General features: G+C 41.0%; 1 protein-coding gene and 1 long non-coding RNA gene across 3 annotated transcripts; both read right to left on the reverse strand.

The window, feature by feature from the left end:
* Window positions 1-1099: 1099 nt before the first annotated feature.
* LOC117594860 lies at window positions 1100-1469 on the reverse strand. Its single transcript, XR_004576121.1, has 3 exons — window positions 1443-1469; window positions 1235-1353; window positions 1100-1141 (listed from the first exon to the last, which is right to left on the reverse strand). It is a non-coding gene; the product is annotated as an uncharacterized LOC117594860 (long non-coding RNA).
* A 3669-nt stretch (window positions 1470-5138) lies between these two features.
* mdh1aa (malate dehydrogenase 1Aa, NAD (soluble)) lies at window positions 5139-14022 on the reverse strand. Of its 2 annotated transcripts, none has more exons than XM_010889271.5 (9): window positions 13791-14022; window positions 10018-10116; window positions 9693-9789; window positions 8621-8796; window positions 7358-7480; window positions 6689-6865; window positions 6064-6177; window positions 5745-5834; window positions 5139-5577 (listed from the first exon to the last, which is right to left on the reverse strand). In XM_010889271.5, exons 1-9 carry the CDS (start codon window positions 13842-13844, stop codon window positions 5455-5457), a joined length of 1053 nt encoding a protein of 350 aa, XP_010887573.3. In that variant the 5' UTR covers window positions 13845-14022; the 3' UTR covers window positions 5139-5454. The 2 variants fall into 2 exon arrangements, with proteins under 2 accessions (XP_010887573.3, XP_010887574.2); XM_010889272.4 differs by lacking the exon at window positions 13791-14022 and adding an exon at window positions 10895-11023 and having other exon boundaries at window positions 5455-5577.
* Window positions 14023-23744: the final 9722 nt, after the last annotated feature.

The raw sequence follows: 23744 nt of genomic DNA on the forward strand, positions 1-23744 counted from the left end.
AAAATAAACAAGGGCTAGAATGGCCGTAATATACATAAGTGTGACCTAGCAGCAATCGATAGTAATTGAATCATAGAAACATCAGTGCAATAAGATGATGAATGGTGGCGTAACAATACAACTACAGTCAGAATTAAGAACATTCACACAGAGCTTTAAATATGTTAAGAGGATAATGCGATCATATATATAACACTGTACATAGCAGCAATTAAAAATATATATATAGTACTGTAGCTTAGCAGCAATATTGGTTGTGCTGGAGCTGTCATTCATATTCACGGCAGGTCCCTTGTACCGCTGCAACGTCTTCTCCCACTTGCAAGGTCAGCTGCCCCTTTCTGGTACCTGGGGACCTGGTTCTGGACAGCCTCGTCAGTGGCATCCCGGTTGGAAAGATTCTTCCATTATGGCTCCACTAATACAGTAATCAGATATTGTACTTCAATGGTCTGACATGATTTTGAGAATTGCATGACACTCAAGACAAATGAAATGTTTCATGAAGACAAAATGCTAGCGCAACTATAGTCTGGTTTGTACCTGATTGTAGAGCCAGCTGTGCCCTCAGCTTGACATTCTCTTCAGTCAGACGTTTATCAGAAGCTAAAAAGCACAATGACATGTCACAATAGTGAAATAAACAAAACTGCTATATACATGTAATTTCAGAAAGGCTATACAGTATTGATTTTTAGTAAAGGGCACACGTTCAGACAAATGCAGTTTCATGAAGACATGATGCTAGTGTAACTATAGTCTTGTTTTTACCTGATTGTAGAGACAACTGTGCCCTCAGCTCGACCTTCTCTTCAGTCAGCCGCTTGACCTTCTCCAAATATTCTGAAAGTAAAGAGAGACAGTTTATTATTCAGTCCTAAATATCTGGTTATTTTACAATCAGAACTCAAATCGCCAAAATGTTCATTCTTACCTTCATGTGCAGAGCTAAAACTTCCCCCAACCTCTGCCTTCTTGCCCTTAAAATTAAATTGACAAATAAAATTGGAAGCAACATGCTTGAATAACAAGTTAAGCATCTGGGTTAAGTGAATGAACCCACACATACCTATGTAGCAGTCCTCCACATGGTGGCGTGGAGTACCTCTCTGGTGTCTTGGAGTACTGTGCTTGCTCCATCCTAAAAATAAACAGAAAAGTTGGTGAACAGGTAAATATGGTGAAACCTCGTAAACGTTGCAGCAATTACAAGATCAACATGTAATTCACATACCTCTAGGGCTGCAATCCACAGGGTGTTGTGATGTAGATGTGTGTCCTTGGGGTGGTTGGGGCCCACGCTGGAACGATTTTCGCTCCTCTGGCGATACACACGTCCGGTCTCTCAGGTTCCTAGGAAAAGTGAAGGTTTTGTAAGCATTTACCCTGCAAAACATATTTTCATTCCAAGTTTCAAATTGTTATTACGTTTTCAAATTCACCTGCATGCTTGATGAGTTTATAAGGGACAGCCTCCCAGGTGTCTTCAGGTGGTGAACAAGTTCTGGCAAACTTGTTGTGGCTGAAGGACTTCCTGCAGGTGATGCTGTGTGGTGGCCAGTAGCAAAGTCCCCCTTTGAGCCACAGGCGTGAAACAACTGCCACAGTAGTACAAAACTACAGAAAATGTTTAGAAAAGGGGTTTTAAAAAAACGGCAGCATTAAGACACACACAGGCTAGCTAAGAACAATGTGGATACAAGAAACCTCAGTAACGGAATTTTAACTAGTGCAGGTTTAGCTAGTCTGCAAGAGTTACGTTATCCACATGATGTGGATAACGTTACACAAAGAAACACGATTTAGCTAACGTTACGTTTTGATAAAAGTTACAAGGAATAAGCACATTTTATAACATTCTAACTTGATTGATACAAGAAACATGATTTAGACAAGTTAGCTAACGATGTTACCATACCTGTTCAACTGTTGATATGCGAAGAAGCACAAAACATCCGAACTTGAGGATAAACTAAGAAACAAAAAATAGTAAGCAAACAAACTTGTGGACACCCGAAGGAACACAAGGGTTACCGTGTTTCATCTCAGGCTCAAGCTCAGTTTCTATAACTTGTTTTCCCGCCAATGGTTTAGAACTTTGACTAAAGAATTAGAATGTTAATATAACATTGCAAACATTCATTGTGTAATACAAAACAGTCGTAACCTTAGAATTAACCTAACAACACTTAACGTTAGTTATTTATAATAGCGCAGAACACAACTCACGGTGACACGGCGTTCAATAATTTTCGGTCCGATCTCCAAAAAAATCTTGATATTCGTTTGTTTCTGGAGTTCATCAAATTGTAGTAAAACAATTTCATAATCTACATGTTGTATTATCCAATTCAGAGCATATATTATACCTTACACCCTTTGAAAAATAGTTGTTCTTTTTCCTGAACGAGACTTAAAGAACCAAGTCACTATATCCAGTTTTCACATTATTTGAAAGTGATAACACAGTAAAGAACTGTCCCCCATGAAGCGATTCAAGTCAAGGCTATATGCGAGGAGTTGAGCCGGTACCATGCGGAAAATTGCCATTAGTTCAGAGAAAAAATGATGGTAAGCAGAGGGACGGCTGTTTCTATGTGTTTACTGTACATGTCTACACAAAGGTCATTTACACAAGCAATAATGCGAAAGTCAAAGTCGATTTTATTTATAAACTACCAATGTTCACCAAAATTATGTAAACTAACATTTAACAATATTAAAATAAAGTAAATACAAAAAATCTGAAGAAAGAATAAAAGGGGTACAATAGCATCTCTGCTGGAAGAAAATGGCAACACAGATTCAGCAGATCACAGCAGATTCAGCAGATCACAGCGCACGCCCTCTCTTCGGCCCCTAGCCGTCTGCGTAACGCACTCCCGCCGCTGGTGGATAGCCGCCTGAGATGCAAATTGTTTTATGCAAATTGTATCTGGAGAAAAGCGGCAAAACCTGGAGGCCAGCTGGCTGTGGGACATTATAGCCTCTTGCGGCCTGACAGCAGCGAAACGCCGGCGGGTTTGATTTGATTCCCGTTAGTGGCCAGTATTAAAATGTGTGCGTTTACATTCTTTTTTATAACAAAAATTAAATGTAATTATTTAAAGTCAATATAATAATATTTTTACTATTTATTATAGCGATCTTTTTAGTCTAATTATTCATAGAAATGCATAAAACATTAAATATTATGTTCCCAAAAAACTATCATTATGTCTAAACCTCCATCACTTGTTTATTTGGCATTTGGTGTAATATTGTTTCATAACCCTACTGATTTACATATTAGGAATAAATCTAGTCTTGTAATAGGATCTCTGGAGGAGCCACTGACCCACAGTACATGTCATCTAGGTCTTAAAATAATATAATCATTATTTTTTTATTTGCAGCTATGAGTCCATTTTAAAACATTTTACCCCCGACCCCATTTTCATACCCCTAGGTTGGGAACCTCTACTGTAAGGGGTGGACCTCCCTCTGCCTGCAAAACACAGCTCACTCAAAGCTTAGCTTCTTCTTGCTTTAGGCAACTCATATATTTCTACTGTAAGCAGCACAGTAAGAACAAATATTTATATAAATAGTTTTTGTAATAATGTTGTCTCAACCTACCATCCTCAGGCCAGTCAGAAATCAGGATTTGAACCACCCAGTTTCTAATCTTGATTTTAGATTTTCATGAATTCCTTCAATTATTTTATTGAGGATCTCTTGCATCCCTTAACTCAGTGATTCTCAAATGGGGGTACGCGTACCCCTAGGGGTACATCGCGGTACTGTAGGGGGTACGTGAGATTTATACAAAAAAAAGATTAATTCATTTAAATTATTAATTAATATAATTTAAAAGATATACAAAATCATCCATGATTACTAAAAATATCATACGAAAATAGGTTTAATAAAATGTTTATGTAAACCAAATTTTTATATAAAATGTTTGATTGAAAACTACCTAAATCAGAGAAGAATGTTTTGATGGGATTCAAGGCAACAAACGGCAACCCCCCCCCCAGGCATTGTGTTTTTTCTGTGGGGAGAAACTAGCTAACAGCTCGATGAAACGGGCGATTTCCTGAGACATCTCAGCACCAAACATCAGTGTCATGTTGGAAAACCACCAGACTTTTTCAAGTTTAGATCATCGCAGGAAACAATGCGAAAAGTCTCCACAACATCAGCCAAAGCGCTACAGGCGTCATACGCAGTATCACTGCTCTTGGCTAAAGCAAAAAAGCCGTTCACGATCGCTGAGGACCTGTTACTCCCAGTCGCTGTTGTATTAGCTGAGACAATGCTGGACAAAAATGCGGCGGATAAATTAAAAACGGTGCCTTTGTCTAATGACACCGTTTCCCGCAGAATAGAAAGAATGGGAGCGGATATTGTTGAACAAGTTGTGGGAAAACTTGGCGAAGCATTTTCACTCCAGCTTGATGAGTCGACCGATGTCAGTGGCAAGGCACAGCTCATTGCTTTTGTGAGGTATGTGGATATCAACGACATTTATGAAAAGGTACTTTTCTGCAAGAGCTTTGAGGGGAAAAACAACAATGTTTTTAATTTACAATGTTTAATAAATCTCATAATGATGGCACGTCACTATATCGTAGTCATAGCTTTTATTTCTATCTCAAATGGTTGGGGCCGGTCAGGGGGTACTTGGCTGAGAAACAATTTGATAGATTGAGAAGCACTGCCTTAACTAACAGGCCAAATGAGACTTCTGATATATCCCTTTATCAGATTAGTCAGATAGGCAGTCCTTCAAACTTGGGCTGTGATAATCGGATTAATAACTCATAGTAAAAAAACAAACATTTTCTTACAAGCGTTAGACTTTTCATCAATAGAACATTTAAATGACCATTTTCTTGATTTAAATGGTCCTTAAGCAGTATACAACACTGCCACCATGTGGTCAAATACTTAATTCTTATCATTTCAGAAATACTCAGTTTGTACCCAACGTTTGAAGAGTTAATCGGCAATATTACAAAAAGATGGGATTGAAGAATAGAACTATAATTTAGTTAGCCAGCAAAGCTATGAACTTATATCATTATCATCTCAGCTTCATGGAGAAAATAAAACATAATTGAAAAAAATATATAAACCACAATTCACAGGGATTAGTTGGATCTGTTTTGCATTTGTTTTTATTGTTGGAACTTGTACCAGTAAGTACATCTATTGTGCGTTATCTACCCAAAGGATATTCCCCAATGTCTTCTGACAAAGGCCAACATTTAGATTGTGTTTTCATTACAGGTTTATTATTAATAACCGTTACCTGAAAGAAACAAAGTGAAACACACACTTAGAGGGGACCCCACACACACACACACAGACAGACAGAACGGGTACTGGTCACAGACGCGAGTCAGGGGGGCTCTGGGCTTCTTCTAACTGCCACTGCCGCGTCGCGCCTGTAGGGGGCGGTGCGAGTCACTGGCTCAGAAAGGAGAGGGCAGTGTCCCGCTCCTCCACCAACTCCGCCGCTGTGGCATCCATCTTGGCGCGGGAAAAGTCGTTGATGGGCAGACCATCATGGATTGTCCAAGACTTGTTCTGCGGGAAGAGTGTGGGTCAGGATACAGCAGGAGGCTCCAACACATCTAGTCTATCACCACAACTACAGTCGGAAACTATGGCAGAAGAGCCATATATCCATCTCCAGAGTCTGGCTTTCTATGGTTTTGCCTCACCCTATATCCATTTCTGTGGTTATGCTTTACCTTGATATGAACAGGGAATGAGTAGATGAGGTCTTCAGGAATTCCATAGGAGTTTCCACCAGCATACACGCCCATAGACATAAACTCACCCTAAAAAAACAGTACAAACAGTGCCACAGTGTCATAAAAACACCTCAGATTCCCAGAATGATCCCTATGGATATATATTTTTAAAGTAAATGTAGTGAACTCAAATGGATGTCCCTTCTCTATGAGCTGGAACAAGTCCATTAGCAACATGTCCCATCCCATTACAACAATCGAATGCTGAGAAATGTGTCCGAAGCCAAGAAAATGTGTTCCTAAACAGATAGCTTACGTCGAGGGTGCCGAACCACCAGTCCCTCATATGATCACAGATGGCCTTGGCAGCAGACATGGCACTGGAGAGCTTCCTGGCCTTGATGACGGCGGCTCCACGCAGCTGTACAGTCTGCAATATTAAAACAGTGAGCATTACGCCTGCTTCATAACGACGACCAAGCCCTCGCCCCACAGTAAAACCACTATTCAGAATCGGCTAATATTCAAATTAATGCAGCAAATCCTATAAAGATAGAAATAATTGAAACAGAGCGCCTGAGTTCCAATAAACAACCAGAGCGGAAAACCTACAATTAGAGATACTGCACAGAACATACAAGGCCCACCAACTATTAAACAAATCGCCACTAAAAGGACAAACCAAGCAAAGCTAAGTGAAACCTTACAGGGTCTGTTGGAATAAATATCTGCCTTAGTTGATGAAATTAGGCTGGAAAGAGCAGTGCATAAAAGTAGAAATTCTAACTTAATATTTTATTGTGTATTTTTCTACTATTATTAAGAGACAGTTGAAAGTAAAACGCTCTTCTAAAAGCAGCCGGTCCACTCGTCTAAAAGCAGCCGGTCCACTCGTCTAAAAGCAGCCGGTCCACTCGTCTAAAAGCAGCCGATCCACTCACCGAGATGAAGTCCCCCTTGAGCCAGCTGTCGTCCTTCACGGCGTCAAATGCCGGCACCTCGTTGCTGTTCACCTTGACCATGGCGTGGTGCACGTCAGGGTACTGGGTGGACGAGTGGTTGCCCCAGATGATGACGTTCTTGACGGCATCGGCGGGCACGCCGCAACGCATCGCCACCTAGAGAGGGAGGGAGGAACCGTGCAGGTTGTGATGTAATTCATGGGACTGTTGGCACATTGGTTTTCAGATTCAGGCCCAGTTCCAAATCAACTTCTAGCCCAGCATTTCCCGATCCTGGGCCTGGGGACCCCAAGGGGTGCATGTTTCAGTTTTGTTCTCTAGCATTCACACACCTGATTGAAATGAAAGGCTTGATGATAGGTTGATTATGTCAATCGAGTGTGTACGTGGTAGGGCAACATTCGAATCAGGTGTGCGAGTGTTAGAGCAAAAACTAAAAAGTGCACTCCTTTGGGTCCCGAAGACCCGGTTTGGGAAACACTGTTCTAGTCCCTACATTCTCTTGCACTTGTAGAGAATTTGAAGTACTGGGTATTTTTAAAAGGGGAAAATGACATGACGCTAATAAAGTCCTTACACCTAAATCTGAAAGGTCTTCACAAGGGCTCAGTGCACCAAGTGACCAGGGCTGGTTTGTGGACTGCCTACCTGGGAGCGAGCCCTATTGTGGTCCAGGCGGGTCAGGCAGGAGAAGTTCTCCTTGGGAATTGAGGGGGCGGACTTGGAGGCAATCAAACAGTTGGTGTTAGCAGGGTTTCCCACCACCAAGACCTGAAAAAGAAACAGCAGTACAGAAACAGAGCTGAGAAACAGTGGTATTCGACACAAGAGTGACAAAAAAAAGATTTGATGTCCTGCACGAAATACATCCCTGTTAATAGAAGTCACCCCAACAACACAGGTCTTTACTACAGTCATGGCCCATCAACCAATTTCTTAATTTAGCCAACATTGGGGGCAAATAACATAGTCCTTTAAAAAGCTAAATTAATAGGAGAAAAACAGAAGGCACTCTATGCCAATTGCTAAACAGCTGACAGTGCGTAACAGTGTGAAACGTGCGTAACTCTGCGTAAGCGCCTACTTCGTACTTGCAGGGTTGAAATCACACCCAATCCAATATATTGTGAGTTTAACACATCATCCGTAATTCAATGCAAACTGATCTGCAGCCAAACATTCCCCCGCGGACTGGCACTAGTCGCAATGATGTTCTACCTAAAGAGAATGTATTGCAGACAGTTTACATACAGTAAACTGATGAACTCACTGGACCAGAAGGACAACTTTCAGACTACTAAGTACAGTTATTGGGCCAGGGACATTCACATTGTATTCAACGTCCCACAGAAAAGTTAGAACATGGGAAATAAAATTCCTGAAAAGTACACAATACACTGAGAAATGATTACACTGCTGATACAGCTAAATATTTAGTAGGAAACAAGTCTGCCATCGTCATGACAACATATTTATAGAAGCAATTTTGTCATCAGCTAATGTTTGTCAAAAATAGCTATCAATGAGGCTAATGTAAAAAGCTAGTCATTGCAATGGACAGCATTTGGTCACAGAAAGTGTTAATGCTGGCAGAACAAAGCTAGATGTGGAGTCAGCTAGCGTGCCGGTTCATGGGAAGCAGGGACAAAGTGCCAAGTCTTGCAAGGCGATGTAATTAAGCACTACCATCCATGAACTAACACTAAACTAACTAAAACCTTCAAGGCCATTGATGAATGCATAAACACAGCTTCCCTACAACCTGGCCAGGCAGTCCTGTTGTGCCTCCATGTCCCTTGATAATCATAAGCAATGGGAGCAGTCAGTATAGTGCGATCGGTCTCTACTCTCTCTAGGCTGCTGCTTTGCGGCAGTGGCCCAAAACATGCCGAGTCATAGACAGACAGTCACCTTCACAGTTTTCTTGGCGTACTTCTCCAGGGCGGCCCCCTGGGTCTTAAAGATGGCCACGTTGGCCTTGAGGAGATCCTTCCTCTCCATGCCCTCTTTCCTGGGCATAGAGCCCACCAAGATGGCGGCATCCAGATCCTTGAAGCCCACCTCCACCTTGTCGGTGGGGATGACCTCTGTGAATGAAGGTGTGGGAAGGGGAGACAGTCAGCTATGATGGCTTTCAGTTTGGGATTTTGAGGTGAAGGTTGTATCACATTGTTAGGAACATGACGAAATGTAGATTTCACATGAGAGCACTGTAAAAAAAACTCTATTAAACAAAGCATAGAATGACAGCTAAAGTTAAAAGAGAGTAAGTGTGGTGACTATTTCAGTTTGTGGTCAACATATCCAACTTTTATTACAGTAATTCCTACAGCAGTCCTAATTATACTGCCACTTCAGGCTAATATGGGTATAAATGAAAGCAGGATAAAGGAAGGACAAACGTGCCTGTGGAAAATGCCCTACAGTGATTTCTGCCACACACACACACACACCAGTCACACTGGTCCAACCAGGTCACTCCCTAACTGATAGCACTCAATAGCTCCACTTTGCAGATAAATTGTGTTGTTCCTGGAAATACTGCCAAATAGAGATTCCGTCGATAATATTTAGTCTTTTTTTTTTTTTATCAGGGTGAACTTCGGTCAGGGTTCACTGGTCCAAGACATGCCTTATACACCTCTTCTACAACTATTGTCCCACCACTTTTAGGACTGGTCAAACTGCCCTATAGGGCCTTGAGAAGCGACCAATAGGAGGCCTCCAGGCTGACACTCCCCTCCACAAACCACAGCAGCCTGCTCTGACAGGACCATTCCTGAAAATGTGAGGCAGCACAGCGATGCTGGAAAAGTACTGCAGAAAGGCAGATCTTAGAGATGGGAGGAGGCCACAAAATGAAACCTGCAAGAACAACCCTACTGTATACATAGTATGTACCAATGGAAGTGCATAATCTCATACATTCTCCCTCATAAGTCACTCACAGCCAGCTCAGATAGAAAATAAAGGCATATTTTACCCCTCAGGAGTGGCAGAGCACAATCCTGCAGCTCCATCACCACTCCATCCAGAACTGGCAACATGGGAGGGATGTCCAGCAGAACCAAGATGATAGGCTAGCAAGAAGATACAGAATGCCAAAATGAGATTTGCCCTCTAGCCTAAAATACACATCCCATGTATAATTTAATCATACTTATGTAATTACTTGATTTTTTTTTTTTTACAGCTCACATATTACAACATCCGTCTGCCTCTTGTGCTCTATTGGTCCTGAAATCTTATTTGAAAGACAGAGGTTGCTTATGTAATAGCTTACATAGGACAGGCCTGGGCCTTGTTACCTGGTCCTTGCCGAACACATCTCCCTTGGCGATGCTGTACAGCAGAGAGTAGGCAATCTGTCCAGCAGCGCCAGTCACCAGAACACGGATTGGATCGGCCTGCAAAAAAGCGCACACACCCCATACTGTGCAATCTTTCAACACAGCGGTTATGACCTACTTAGCGAGGATCAGCAAATAAAGCTGCGGAAACCGCATCTGAACGCTTCTTGTCGATTAATGCAGAACTAAACTGGTCGACGGATGGAAATCCACTTTGCACGATCCTATACAGTTCACTTAGAACTTTTTGAAAATCTTACATATATTTTGAAGGTCAAATATTTTTACTAAACCATTCTAATAACACTACTGTACTGCATTTCAATTAGATTACACATACAGCTCAAAATGGGCGACTCAAGTTGCTATCCATTGTCATCATAATGAATGAATGGTGATGATGCAATTGCCTGATGAAGCCACGCGCGATGTGGCGTATATAAATGAGAAAGTACCGCGGCTACATTGTTACTTGTGTAAAAACACGGAAACAATTCAAAGGAATTAATGTCGTTTTCGACAGCTCGCATTGTGGTGTGGGCAAGCCAACATAACATTGAACCTCCTATCTATATTCTCTCTGCAGAAGGTGGTTTGTTAGCCACCTTTTGATGTTAGCCAGACTTCCAAGACAAGTTAGCATATAAGCAAAGAATACTTGATAAAACAACAACTAATCGTTGATGAAACACCAGAATAACCACTGATATCAGCTAATGACAGGTACAAACAATTCGGTAATGGACAATGACAATTGGATCGGTTTTCCTGGCTAGCAACAACATTTAACATATTAGCTGTTAAGTGACAACAACGCGATAAACATCCATCTTACCATATTTAGCTTGAGATAAAGGACTCAGGTCTGCAAAGACAGTTCTCCCGCTAGGACAATACAGACAGGGTCACCTCTGTGCTTGAATTGAAATGTCATGAGGTGGCGCACTAGATTCCTGTCCTAGCTGGGATCTGTAGTTGAATATTCACCGATTCTGGTCTTTTTACCCGCCCATGTCATGAAAACGAACACGTTCCCCATGAAGAACCGCTGCAGCGGGAGCTCGTAGTTCGCGTTTGCCACGCCCAGATAACCTTATATGGAAGATCGTCTTGAAACACCGGAGTACGGGCCTCTTTTCCTGTTTACTTGATTTATACTTCGCATATTTCAACTGGTAATGCGTCCAAGCCTTTGCTAGCCTATATACAACATTCTATGAATTTTCTATACACTGAATTTATTTTGAATGTATTAGGCTACTTTATCCTAGGATTAAATCCATAGCTAAATGGGGTTCCATTTATATGGGGTTCAATTCAAGGCAAAAATATGTCGTTTGCTGTTTAGCGGTTCCCTAATTAACATTGGTCGTTGCTTGTGTCTTTGTAACTTGTCGATCACGTCACTCATCGCAGTGCTAGTTGTTGACTACCTAGAGTAACACTGTTCATTTGCATTCTGCTAGCAGCAGGATATTATGCTGGCAGCACTAACTCAGATTTTCTATCTCAAAATAAAAGCCACCACTGAAATGCATGGCAATGTGTATTGTTCCTTGATGGTGCATTGAATAATGATATATATACACAAATTAAAATAATTCAGCACAATATTGGAACAGACAATAAACATACATAAAATATACAATACCATTCTATTAATTGGCCAATCTTTACACTTTACTCAATTTAGAATGAATCATACACTATTCAATATATTGGCATTGGCGCAATTATTTGTAAGGTTTCCTCATTGTAATATAATTATGATGTCATCGTTTGTGCAGCCGGCAGAATACTGGTGCTTTCACAGAGTGGAGGGGTCCAACCTAATGATGATGAGTCCAACTAAGGTCTAAACAATGAGTTTACATTGGTGGACTAATAGAAGCCACTGTGTTGGGTGAGGTACTGTACACTGTAACAATACAGAATAATAATATATAGTGTCCATCTGGATATCAAATTTCAAATGAATTAGGCTGAAGACAACAGCCTCTGCACTGGTCTTATATACATGGGAGTAATATTGGTAATTAAACATGCCTTAAATAACTAACATTCAACCAACCTAACATTAGTCTTAGCACCAGATCTTCCTCTATTCTCCCACCCCTCTTTGTCAAGGATGCCACTCCAAGTACAATCAACAACTAGCACCGCGAAGAGTCAAGTGAACAATATGGTACAAAGACGCGAGCAACAACCAATCTGAAAGACAGGTTACAAAGACGCAAGCAAAAACTACCCTGAATGACAAGTCAATGGACATAAACAGGAACATTGACCAAAGCAAACAAAATCAACCAGTGTACGCTAAACGGCAAACAAAAATACAAGACATATTTTTGGCTTAAATGTCTGGGGTTCCGTCATTCAGATTGGTGTCTTTGGTTATTCTTGTTGTTTCAGAAACAACAAGAATAACCAACGATACTCACTACATGCTTGAAAAAACCTTTGGATCATGGGAAATTACGTGTTCTAGAGTGGTCGAGTGCACATGCATTGAAGCAGAATGGGTCTGAACTCTTGTATGTGTTTTGTGTGTCTTGTCCAATAAAGCACAGAATGTCTTAAAAAAATAAATGCAATGGTAAGACTAATATTCTTGCACTTCACTTCATAATAATTATGATTTACCTGTAATATACAGTACAAGTCAAAATTTTGGACACATAGAGTGAATATATGAACATTAACCTATTCATCTGATTTAATACATTAGTTTGTTTGCATAGTATGAGTGCAGTTTATGAAATATATGTGCAGCTGTAACTAATTTTTTGTATGTTAAATTCAGGCACACATCCCAGAGTAACCAATGGTCTACTTTGACACAGATCTTTCTTTGTTTAAAACGCAGCACACAGCATTTTGCAACAAAAATACATTTGTATTATTTATTAATTGCATGGGCAATTTCACAATTAACAATGTTTGTATTAGCAAATGCATTTAGTAAATTAAAAACGGATTCGATTTAGAGTTCAAAGTTGGTGCTACGACTTTACTTGCCTCCAATCCATAACGGTTATACATAAGGCAGTGTTTTCATGTTTTCTCCATATTTCCTAACTTCAATCCTACCTTTCTACAGGAGGACCAGTATACTATTGTTTCAAATCTCCATTATTCCATACTTCCTTCAAGAAGCTATCCTCTCCTTACAGGTTCAATGTAGCCAGTTTAATTAATATTTACTCTATTGCATTAACGTTACATAACCCTCTGGCAAAAATAGTAGACTTCCATCAGAAGACGGCTGCTGTCTGACGCAAAGGTGACAAGGAGCTATCCATGGTGCTAATCTGCAATGAACACCCCCCGCTCGTTCATTAGTTCTTTACTAAAGCTCCCAAGGGGGGGTGGGGGGGCAGTCAATTCATTACTGATGATGCGGCTCACACAGACAAGACTGTCCAGCTACAGTCACTTTGTTCAAGTCTGGGTTATGAAGGAGTATAGACCTAACAGGGCCTACTCCATTTTATAGTATCGTAGATTGATACGCTATGGGATGGATAGACTTGCCCAAAATAGTAACCAGTTAGCATATCACTGTTGTATGTCTGTCTACTTCCCTTTCAGATAGGATTAGGTAGTTTGTAAGCGGTTCTTTCGTTAATTCATAATGACATGGTTCAATGTCAAACTTGCAAGTTTAAAAAGCATCCTAAATATTTAATCAGAGCCCCCCACGCTAATGCAGTCAAGGACAAGCGTCTTACCTCTGACGATGCCGCCCGCACCACTATGTACATTGCTGTCAACAACGTCAACATGGTGAACCTTGTCTCCCAAGCTACTGAATGTCCGTTCGTCTGCCTTTGCGTAAATACAGCCGAAAAGAAGAGGTCGAAAGTCTGCGCGACAACGTCAAGGAGACGCGAACCCGGATGACACAAACTCGCGCTGCTATGCAGTTATAGGATCGGTTCCGCTCTCTTTCAACCTTACTCGATAGTCACCCCCCCACTGTCGTCCACACCGCCGTCTAGTCCGCTAATAAGCTTTAGACCAAAATAGATTGACTGTGCCGTAATCGTTGGTCAATTTATGATCACAGGTATGCAAAGTAACCTTGCGTCTGTTGAATGGAGAAGTTTTGGATGGTGACATCCATTTATTTGAGAATGGCAGAGGTCTGGGGTGTTTGGGTAAGGGTCAGATAACCTAATGATTGCCTGATTTAGCCTTTTATGCTGGAGTATACATTTGACTGCCTGGTCTGCCTCATATTGTTTCCACCTTATTTATGTACAAATTCAAGGGGTAAATAACAATACGTTTTTTGCATTACATAACAATGTACTTTATCGTGGCCTATATGAAATTTATAACATTTTGGTATTGGCTTTTTAAGTGTATTTTTCGTTAATTCATTGACATATGAGTGGCTACTTTCTTGGGTACACATCTAGCACTAACATGCCTCCAGAACAGCCTGAATTCTTTGCGCAATGGTCTCAGCACGGTGCTAGAAACATTCTTTAAGGATTTTGACCCATATTTCCTGAATGGCATTATGCAGTCGTTGCAGATTTTTCACAAACCTCCTGATCCCCTCCACCCCAAAGGTACTCTGCCGGACCGGGATCTGGGGACTGTTCAGGGCATGGGAGTCAACTGAAGTCACTGAAACAGCCTGAGACGATGCTCTGCGTCATGACGCATTGTCCTGCATTTGAAAACAGGTATAGACAATGGCCGTAAATAGATAAAGAGAGTACACGGTCAACAACAGGTTTCAGGTATTCTGTGGCATTCAAATGATGCTCATTTGGTATTCAGGGCCAGAACGTGTGCCGAGATGAGGTTCCCTACACCTTCACTCCACCACCAGCACCATCTGCATGTACGGTTGACACAAGGCTGGAGGGATAATGCGCTTTACGACAAAGTCTGAACCTACCATCTGCGTGCTGCTGGAGCGGTCAAGATTTTTCAGGCAAGTCAATGTTTTATTCCAATCTGCGGTAGTCCAGTTTTGGTGATCACATGGCCACTGGAGACTCATCAACCTAGTCTTAGCCGACAGGATTGGAAACAGATTTGAATACTCCTGCTGTAGAGTGTCAAAATCTCAGGAGGTCAGCTGTTTCTGAGATGCTGGAAAGACCACATGTGGCACCAACAATCGGACCACTGTAAAAGTCGCTTAGTTCAAGTATCTTCCCCTGTATATACCCTGTATACAGTATATTTACAACAATAGAAAATAAAACAAATCATTTTAAAACCCAGTTTATTTTTTATATTCACAAATTGTGAACACAATCCTATAGATTAGTTAAACATGCAGGTTTTCTTCAGGCCGTCGATACAACATGAATATCATGTGGCATTATTTTGATAAGAAACATGTTTGAAGCCAATACTATTCCTAACTATTCCTAAAAAAACAAATGACTGGGTTAATTGTGTTCAGTTATATATACACCAATCAGCCATAACATTATGACCACCTGCCTAATATTGTGTAGGTCCCCCTTTTGCCGTCAAAACATCCCTGACCCGTCGAGGCATGGACTCCACTAGACCTCTGAAGATGTGCTGTGGTATCTGTCACCAAAGACGTTAGCAGCAGATCCTTTAAGTCCTGTAAGTTGTGAGGTGGGTCCTCCATGGATCAGACTTGTTTGTCTAGCACATACCACAGATGCTCAATTAGATCGAGATCTGGGGAATTTGGAGGCCAGGTCAACACCTTTAACTTGTTGTTGTGTTCCTCAAACCATTCCTGAACCATTTTTGCTTTGTGGCAGGGCGCATTATCCTGCTGAAAGAGGCCAATGCCATCAGAGAATACCATTGCCATGAAAGGGTGCACATGGTCTGCAACAATGCTCTGGTAGGTGGTATGTGTCAAAGTAACATCCACACGAATGGCAGGACCCAAGGTTTCCCAGCAGAACATTGCCCAAAGCATCACACTGCCTCCACCGGCTTGCCTTCTTCCCATAGTGCATCCTGGTGCCATGTGTTCTCCGGGTAAGCGACACACACGCCCCCGGCCATCTGGTACTTTCTATCAGTACCAGAATTAACTTTTTCAGCAATTTGAGCTACAGTAGCTCGTCTGTTGGATCGGACCACACGGGCCAGCCTTCGCTCCCCACGTGCATCAATGAGCCTTGGCCAACCCATGACCCTGTTGACGGTTCACTGCTTTTCCTTCCATGGACCACTTTTGATAGGACCACTGCACACCGGGAACACCCCACAAGGGCTGCAGTTTTGGAGATGCTCTGACCCAGTCGTCTAGCCATTACAATTTGGCCCTTGTCAAAGTCGTTCAGATCCTTACGCTTGCCCATTTTTCCTGCTTCTAACACATCAACTTTGAGGACAGAATGTTCACTTGCTGCCTAACATATCCCACCCACTGACAGGTGCCATGATAACGAGATTATCAGTGTTATTCACTTCACCTGTCAGTGGTCATAATGTTATGGCTGATCGGTGTATATTCTCAGTAGTATTCATTTCTAACCCAACCGTCTTTTACTCTCAAGGTCAATTGTCCATATCTAAATCTTCCTGTTATATGCAAAATTACTTGAGAGCGAGACTTGACTTTAGCGTCATAGGACCCTAGCCTATAAAATAATAATAGACAACCGACTTAATAAGTGAATAGCCAATAAACTGACTTAATACAGTGGATATAAAAAGTCTACACTCCCCTGTTAAAATCCTACGTTTTTGTGATGTAAAAGAATGAGACAAAGATAAATCATGTCAGAACGTTTTCCACTTTTAATGTGACCTATAATGTGAACATTTCAATTGAAAAACAAACTGAAAGCTTCGAGGGAGAGAAATGAATAAGTGTGCGCATCCTCTTATAACTGGGGATGTGGCTGTGTTCAGAATTAACTAATCATATTCAAATTCATGTTAAATAGAAGTCATTACACACCTGCCATCATTTAAAGAGACTCTGATTAATCACAAATAAAGTTCAGCTGTTCTAGTAGGATTTTCCTGACATTTTCTCAGTTGCATCTCAGAACAAAAGCCATGGTCCGCAGAGAACTTCCAAAGCATCAGAGGGATCTCATTGTTGAAAGATATCAGTCAGGAGAAGGGTACAAAATAATTTCCAAAGCATTAGATATACCATGGAACACATTGAAGACAGTCATCAGCAAGACGAAAACTGAGGCTTCCAAGAGGCCTACAGCAACATTAAAGGAACTGCAGGAATTTCTGGCAAGTACTGGCTGTGTGCTACATGTGACAACAATCTCCCATATTCTTCACATGATTGGGCTATGGGGTAGGGTGGCAAAACGGAAGCCTTTTCTTACAAAGAAACCATCCAAGCCCGGCTGAAGTTTGCCAAAATAAACATCAAGTCCCCCAAAAGCAAGGGGGAAAATGTGTTATGGTCTGATGAAACCCAGGTTGAACTTTTTGGCCATAATTCCAAACAGTATGTTTGGTGCAAAAACAACACTGCACATCACCCAAAGAACAGCATACCCACAGTGAATCATGGTGGTGGCAGCATCATGCTTTGGGGCTGTTTTTCTTCAGCTGGAACTGGGGCCTTAGACTGGGTGGAGGGAATTATGAACAGTTCAAAATACCAGGCAATTGTGGCACAAAACCTTCAGGCGTTCGTTAGAATGCTGAAGATGAAGTTCACCATTTCAGCACAACAATGACGCAAAGCACACATCCAAATCCACAAAAGCATGGCTTTACCAGAAGAAGATTAATGTTTTGGAATGGCCCAGTCAGAGCCCAGACCTGAATCCAATTGAACATCTGTGGGGTGATCTGAAGAAGGGCTGTGCATAGGAGATTTCCTTGCAATCTGACAGATTTGGAGCGCTTTTGCAAAGAAGATTGGGCAAATATTGCCATGTCAAGATGTGCCATGCTAATAGACTCCTACCCAAAAGACTGAGTGCTGTAATAAAATCAAAAGGTGCATCAACAATGTATTAGTTTAAGGGTGTGCACACTTATGCAACCAGGTTATTGAGTTTTTATTTTCCCCCCTCAAAGATTTCAGTTTGTTTTTCAATTGAAATGTTCACGTTATGGGTCACATTAAAGGTAGAAAAAGTTCTGAAATTATGTATCTTTGTCTCATTCTTTTACGTCACAGGAACCTGGCATTTTAACAGGGGTGTGTAGACTTTTTATATCCACTGTAAGTGAAAAGCTAACACCTAGCTTGTAGCATGTTAAGTTGTTAGTTATTTGTCTAGACTAAGCAAAGCATTAAAGGTGTTGCCATTGGCATTTCTTGCTAAACATATTCTAACAGCAGAATTCACAAACAACTTTCATGCTGTGTATACAGGTGCTGCTCATAAAATTTGAATATCATCAAAAAGTTGATTTATTTCAGTAATTCCATTCAAAAAGTGAAACTTGTATAATGTATACATTCATTCCACATAGACTGATATATTTCAAGTGTTTCTTTCTTTCAATTTTGATGATTATAACTGACAACTAATGAAAACCCCAAATTCTGTATCTCAGAAAAGGTTCAATATTGAAGACACCTGGCGCCACACTCTAATCAGCTAATTAACCCAAAACACCTGCAAAGGCCTTGAAATGGTCTCTTAGTCTAGTTATGTAGGCAACACAATCATGGGGAAGACTGCTGACTTGACAGCTGTCCAAAAGACGACCATTGACACCTTGCACAAGGAGGGCAAGACACAAAAGGCCATAGCTAAAGAGGCTGGCTGTTCACAGAGCTCTGTGTCCAAGCACATTAATAGAGAGGCGACGGGAAGGAAAAGATGTGGTAGAAAAAAGTGTACAAGCAATAGGGATAACCGCACCCTGGAGAGGATTGTGAAACAAAACCCATTCAAAAATGTGGGGTTATTCACAAAGAGTGGACTGCAGCTGGACTCAGTGCTTCAAGAACCACCACGCACAGACGAAGTGTCTCGTCTGGGCTAAAGACGGCTGGACGGCTGCTGAATTATGTTCTCTGATGAAAGTACATTTTGCATTTCCTTTGGAAATCAAGGTCCCAGAGTCTGCAGGAAGAGAGGAGAGGCACATAATCCACGTTGCTTGAAGTCCATTGTAAAGTTTCCACAGTCAGTGATAGTTTGGGGTGCCATGTCATCTGCTGGTGTTGGTCCCGTGTTTTCTGAGGTCCAAGGTCAACGCAGCCGTCTACCAGGAAGTTTTAGAGCACTTCATGCTTCCTGCTGCTGACCAACTTTATGGAGATGCAGATTTCATTTTCCAACAGTACTTGGCACCTGCACACAGTGCCAAAGCTACCAGTACCTGGTTTAAGGACCATGGTATCCCTGTTCTTAATTGGCCAGCAAACTCACCTGATCTTAACCCTATAGAAAATCTATGGGGTATTGTGAAGAGGAAGATGATACGCCAGACTCAACAATGCAGAAGAGCTGAAGGCCACTATCAGAGCAACCTGAGCTCTCATAACACTTGAGCAGTGCCACAGACTGATCGACTCCATGCCACGCCGCATTGCTGCAGTAATTCAGGCAAAAGGAGCCCCAACTAAGTATTGAGGGCTGTACATGCTCATACTTTTCATGTTCATACTTTTCAGTTGGCCAACATTTCTTAAGTAATATTCTAATTTTTTTAGATACTGAATTTAGGATTTTATTAGTTGTCAGTTATAATCATCACAATTAAAAGAAATAAACATTTGAAATATATCAGTCTGTGTGTAATGAGTGAATATAATATACAAGTTTCACTTTTTGAATGGAATTACTGAAATAAATTGACTTTTTGATGATATTCTAATTTTATCAATCAATCAATCAAAATGTATTTATAAAGCGCTTTTTACAACAGCAGTTGTCACAAAGTGCTTTACAGAGACACCCGGCCTTAAACCCCAAGGAGCAAACAACAGTAGTGTTGAATTTCAACACTTTTATGACCAGCACCTGTATATTACAGACCTTCCCTCGTTAATGTGTGTTGATAAACCTCTCTAGCTACCATGCCTAACTTATGCCAATTAATCAAATAGCTTATTTTATACTTTTGGTCCCCTACTCTTTAAATTTGGAATCATTTAATGATGAAACAAATATTTGGTTGTAATGTTTCATCTATAAAAGTTGACCAACCATCCCTCTGGAGAGCTACTGTATGCAGACCTCCACTCTAACACCATTGTAGCCTAAACATCAGCTACAGCACAATACCTTGAAAAGCTGTGATTCAGGGTAATATCAAGTGCCTGCACACCCAGCCGCTCCCCAGATGGATGGGCTGATAAATGTTTTATACTGTAGCCTTACATAGCAGTTATCCTGCTGGGTGCCTTGATCAAGAATACAATGGTAGGAAACGGAAGAACTATGGGATTAGTGTCCCAGTGAGCCCCTTCACCCTCTCTCCCTCATTTTCTCCTCATAGACACCTGTTCCTTGTCCCTATTGTCCTCACCTGTGTGCCTAATCACCTTCCCTATTGAAGTTCCTTCTTCCCTCATGTGTCTTTTCGGTCATTGTTGGAATTTCGTTCTGTCGTACGTTGTTCTGTTTTCATCTACCTGTTCTCGAGTTTTGTTATGTTTTAGTTCTTTTTATAAAAAATCGCCTTTCTCCACACACCTGTGTACTGACTCCATCTGCAACATTTCAGCCAGAAACAAGCAACCTTCTATTTAGAAGTACATGGGCTAAATATAGACACTTTCAGTTACTGTGGTCCCTTTAGGTCCTTAACTGAAGGACCATGACACTCTGGTCTAATGGACCAACTTGGAAAAAGATGCTCCTGCATTTATTTAATTCCAAGCCAACCACAGTGCATAGTTTACAATAAGAAAACAGTAGGTTTTAAAACGTAACACACTGGTTTTAAAAACATACTTTTTTGTTTTAAAGTTCAACACATTCTATAATTGTGATTGATTGCAATATACTACAGACGACTATGTGATTCATTGCAAATAACTGTTTTTGTCACAGTGTTGTAGGGAGTGCAGACAGACGCAAGAAATGTGGTAAGGGTTTCTATAACCCAACTCAAAGCACGTCAAAAATCTGACTGGGCAAGGCCAAAGTAAAGTGAGGTGAAAAGCCTTCAAAACCGAACAGGCGGACGAAGCCGGAACGATACGCATACGAATAGAATAGTCGTACTCACTGCACTGTGACATGGAAATAATAACCAACACAGCACTGGGGAAACAGGGCCATATATATAGACTGTGATTGGTTGGATCCATCTGCGCTCACTGAGTTGAACCAATTGTATTGTGGGATCGTTGACATGCTGTAAGCTGCCTGCTGTTATACCTGGCTACCTGCCAAACTTTTTTCGAATTTACTCTATATAAACTAATTGGTCAAATTCTACTTTACCAATGCCATATTTTTCACCTGTTGACCTCTTACCCAACTTTACAACACCGGGACTCTTTTTGGACATAATTAACAGAACTACTCACCCCTGAACACCCGACACAGAGTATAATTAAAATGCCTTATCATTGTAATTGTTGTAGCTACAACACAGAGGAGAACTATCGTCTTCAGGTAAAGATAGCAGAGTTAGAGGCTCGGCTTCTGACGAAAATGTCAGGCAAGGATGTTAGTGTAGAAATAGAAAAAACTGCGTCTGTGCCACCAGGAAGAAACGACAGTGTTGTTAGCCCCCCCGCACAACTCCTACAGCCGGGCAAGAACTCTCTTGGTCACTGGGAAGAAATGCCGTCGACCAGTTAAACCTGAGTCGTTGCTAAATCCAACTGAGACTTTCAACAGGTTTTCCCCACTGGAGTCGGAGTCAAGGCCCGATCCCGTCTTCGGAGGAGAATAATCGGCAGGCAAGTTTTACCGGTGGCCTTGAAGAACTAAAAACTTTAGTCATCTGTTAGCCAGCCTGCTAGCATAGTGGAGTCTGTCGATAGCATAGCCAGAGTAGTTAGTACAGCTTTACCTATTGCCACTGTGACTCGTTCCAGGCTGAGAAAAGTTAAACAAGGTAGTGCTAACAAAAACAACCTTACTAAGATAAAGCCTTCCTCCACCTCAGTCACAAATAAAAATAAATATGACTGTATCACCTCGCATCTAAAAATGGGCTCCTAAATGTTAGATCCCAAAGGCAGTTGCAGTAAATGAATGAATCTCTGATCATAAACTAGATGTTATTGGTTTATGTGAAACGTGGCTTAAGCCTGATGAATTCATTGCCTTAAATGAGGCCTCTCCTCCTGGCTATTCTAGTGATCATATCCCTCGTGCATCCCGAAAAGGAGGGGGTGTTGCTAATATTTATGACAGTAAATATACATTTACTCTCAAACACATCACTTATTTTCATTCTTTTGAAGTTTTACTCATTAAAGTTAACCAAGCCGATCGTTTTACATAGCTACTATTTACAGCCCCCCGAGCCATACACAACGTTCCTCAATGAGTTTCCAGAATTCTTGTCTAACCTTGAAATCATGGCAGATAGTATTCAAATTTTTGGCGATTTCAATATTCATATGGAAAAGTCCAATGATCCTCTTCAAAAAGCCTTTGAAGCCATAATTGACTCAATGGGTTTTATCCAACATGTCTCAGGTCCAACACATTGCCACAATCACACCTTAGATTTAGTCTTGTCACAAGAAATAGATATTGTAGATCTAATAATTTCCCCCAAAAATCCTGGGTTATCGGATCACTGTCTTATTACATTTACCGTTAAAACAAGAAATCCACTTGCTCTGCAAACAATGAGTTTCAAAAGCCGTACTATAAATTCTAAATATTCTTACAAGTTCGCTCATTAATGACAGAGTAAATAAATCTGTAAATGATCAAATCGAGGATCTAAACTCAACACTGCAAAATACATTAGATACGGTTGCACCACTAAAAACTAAAGAAATACGCAACAAGAAACTTGCTCCCTGGTACACAGACAATACTAGAGCACTTAAGCAAGCCTCCAGAAGATTTTAGCGAACGTGGCGCTCCACCAAGTTGGAAGTATTCAGACTAGCCTGGATAGACAGTACACTACAAATACTGAAAAGCACACACGTCTTCTCGATCATCTTATTTCTCCAACCTGATTGAGGTGAACAAAAACAATCAAATATTTATCTTCGATACAGTTGCAAAGTTAACAAAAAAGCAAAGCTCAACAAGTGAAGTGGGTCTTCACAATAGTTATAATGAATACATGAACTACTTTGATGAAAGTAAAACAAATAACTGACTCCTCCTTAAATAGTTATGGTCCTCAAAATCTCAGTTGTCCTGAGAATGTCCTGAACCTCCCTGACCAGGTGTTAATGGGGACACTTGAATTTCTTGATACCGTATCGCTCGACACATTTACTAAATTTGTAATGAGTTCTAAACCCACAAACTCTCAGCTAGACCCGATTCCAACAAAATTACTTAAGGAGCTATTTCCTGTGCTAGGTCAGCCAATGCTGAACATAATAAATTGCTCCCTTTCCTCCGGATGTGTACCAAACTCACTAAAAATAGCGGAAATTAAGCCTCTTCTAAAAAAATCTGATCTGGATCCCTACATATTAAACAATTATAGGCCAATATCGAACCTCCCGTTCTTCTCAAAAATCGTAGACAAATGTGTTTCCCAACAACTGAATGCCTTCCTGAAGACAAATAACATTTATGAAATGCTCCAGTCCGGTTTCAGATCCCATCATAGTACTGAGA

Source organism: Esox lucius, chromosome 9 (assembly GCF_011004845.1).
Source record: "Esox lucius isolate fEsoLuc1 chromosome 9, fEsoLuc1.pri, whole genome shotgun sequence".
In the NCBI taxonomy this organism is placed as follows: domain Eukaryota; kingdom Metazoa; phylum Chordata; class Actinopteri; order Esociformes; family Esocidae; genus Esox; species Esox lucius.

Excerpts from the sequence above, each read along its gene's own strand:
- mdh1aa (XM_010889271.5), bottom strand. The coding sequence starts at position 13,844 with ATGTTGACGTTGTTGACAGCAATGTACATAGTGGTGCGGGCGGCATCG. Across the intron at positions 9,790-10,017 it reads ATGTGTTCGGCAAGGACCAG|CCTATCATCTTGGTTCTGCT; the intron begins GTAACAAGGCCC and ends TCTTCTTGCTAG. Across the intron at positions 7,481-8,620 it reads ACGCCAAGAAAACTGTGAAG|GTCTTGGTGGTGGGAAACCC; the intron begins GTGACTGTCTGT and ends TTTCTTTTTCAG.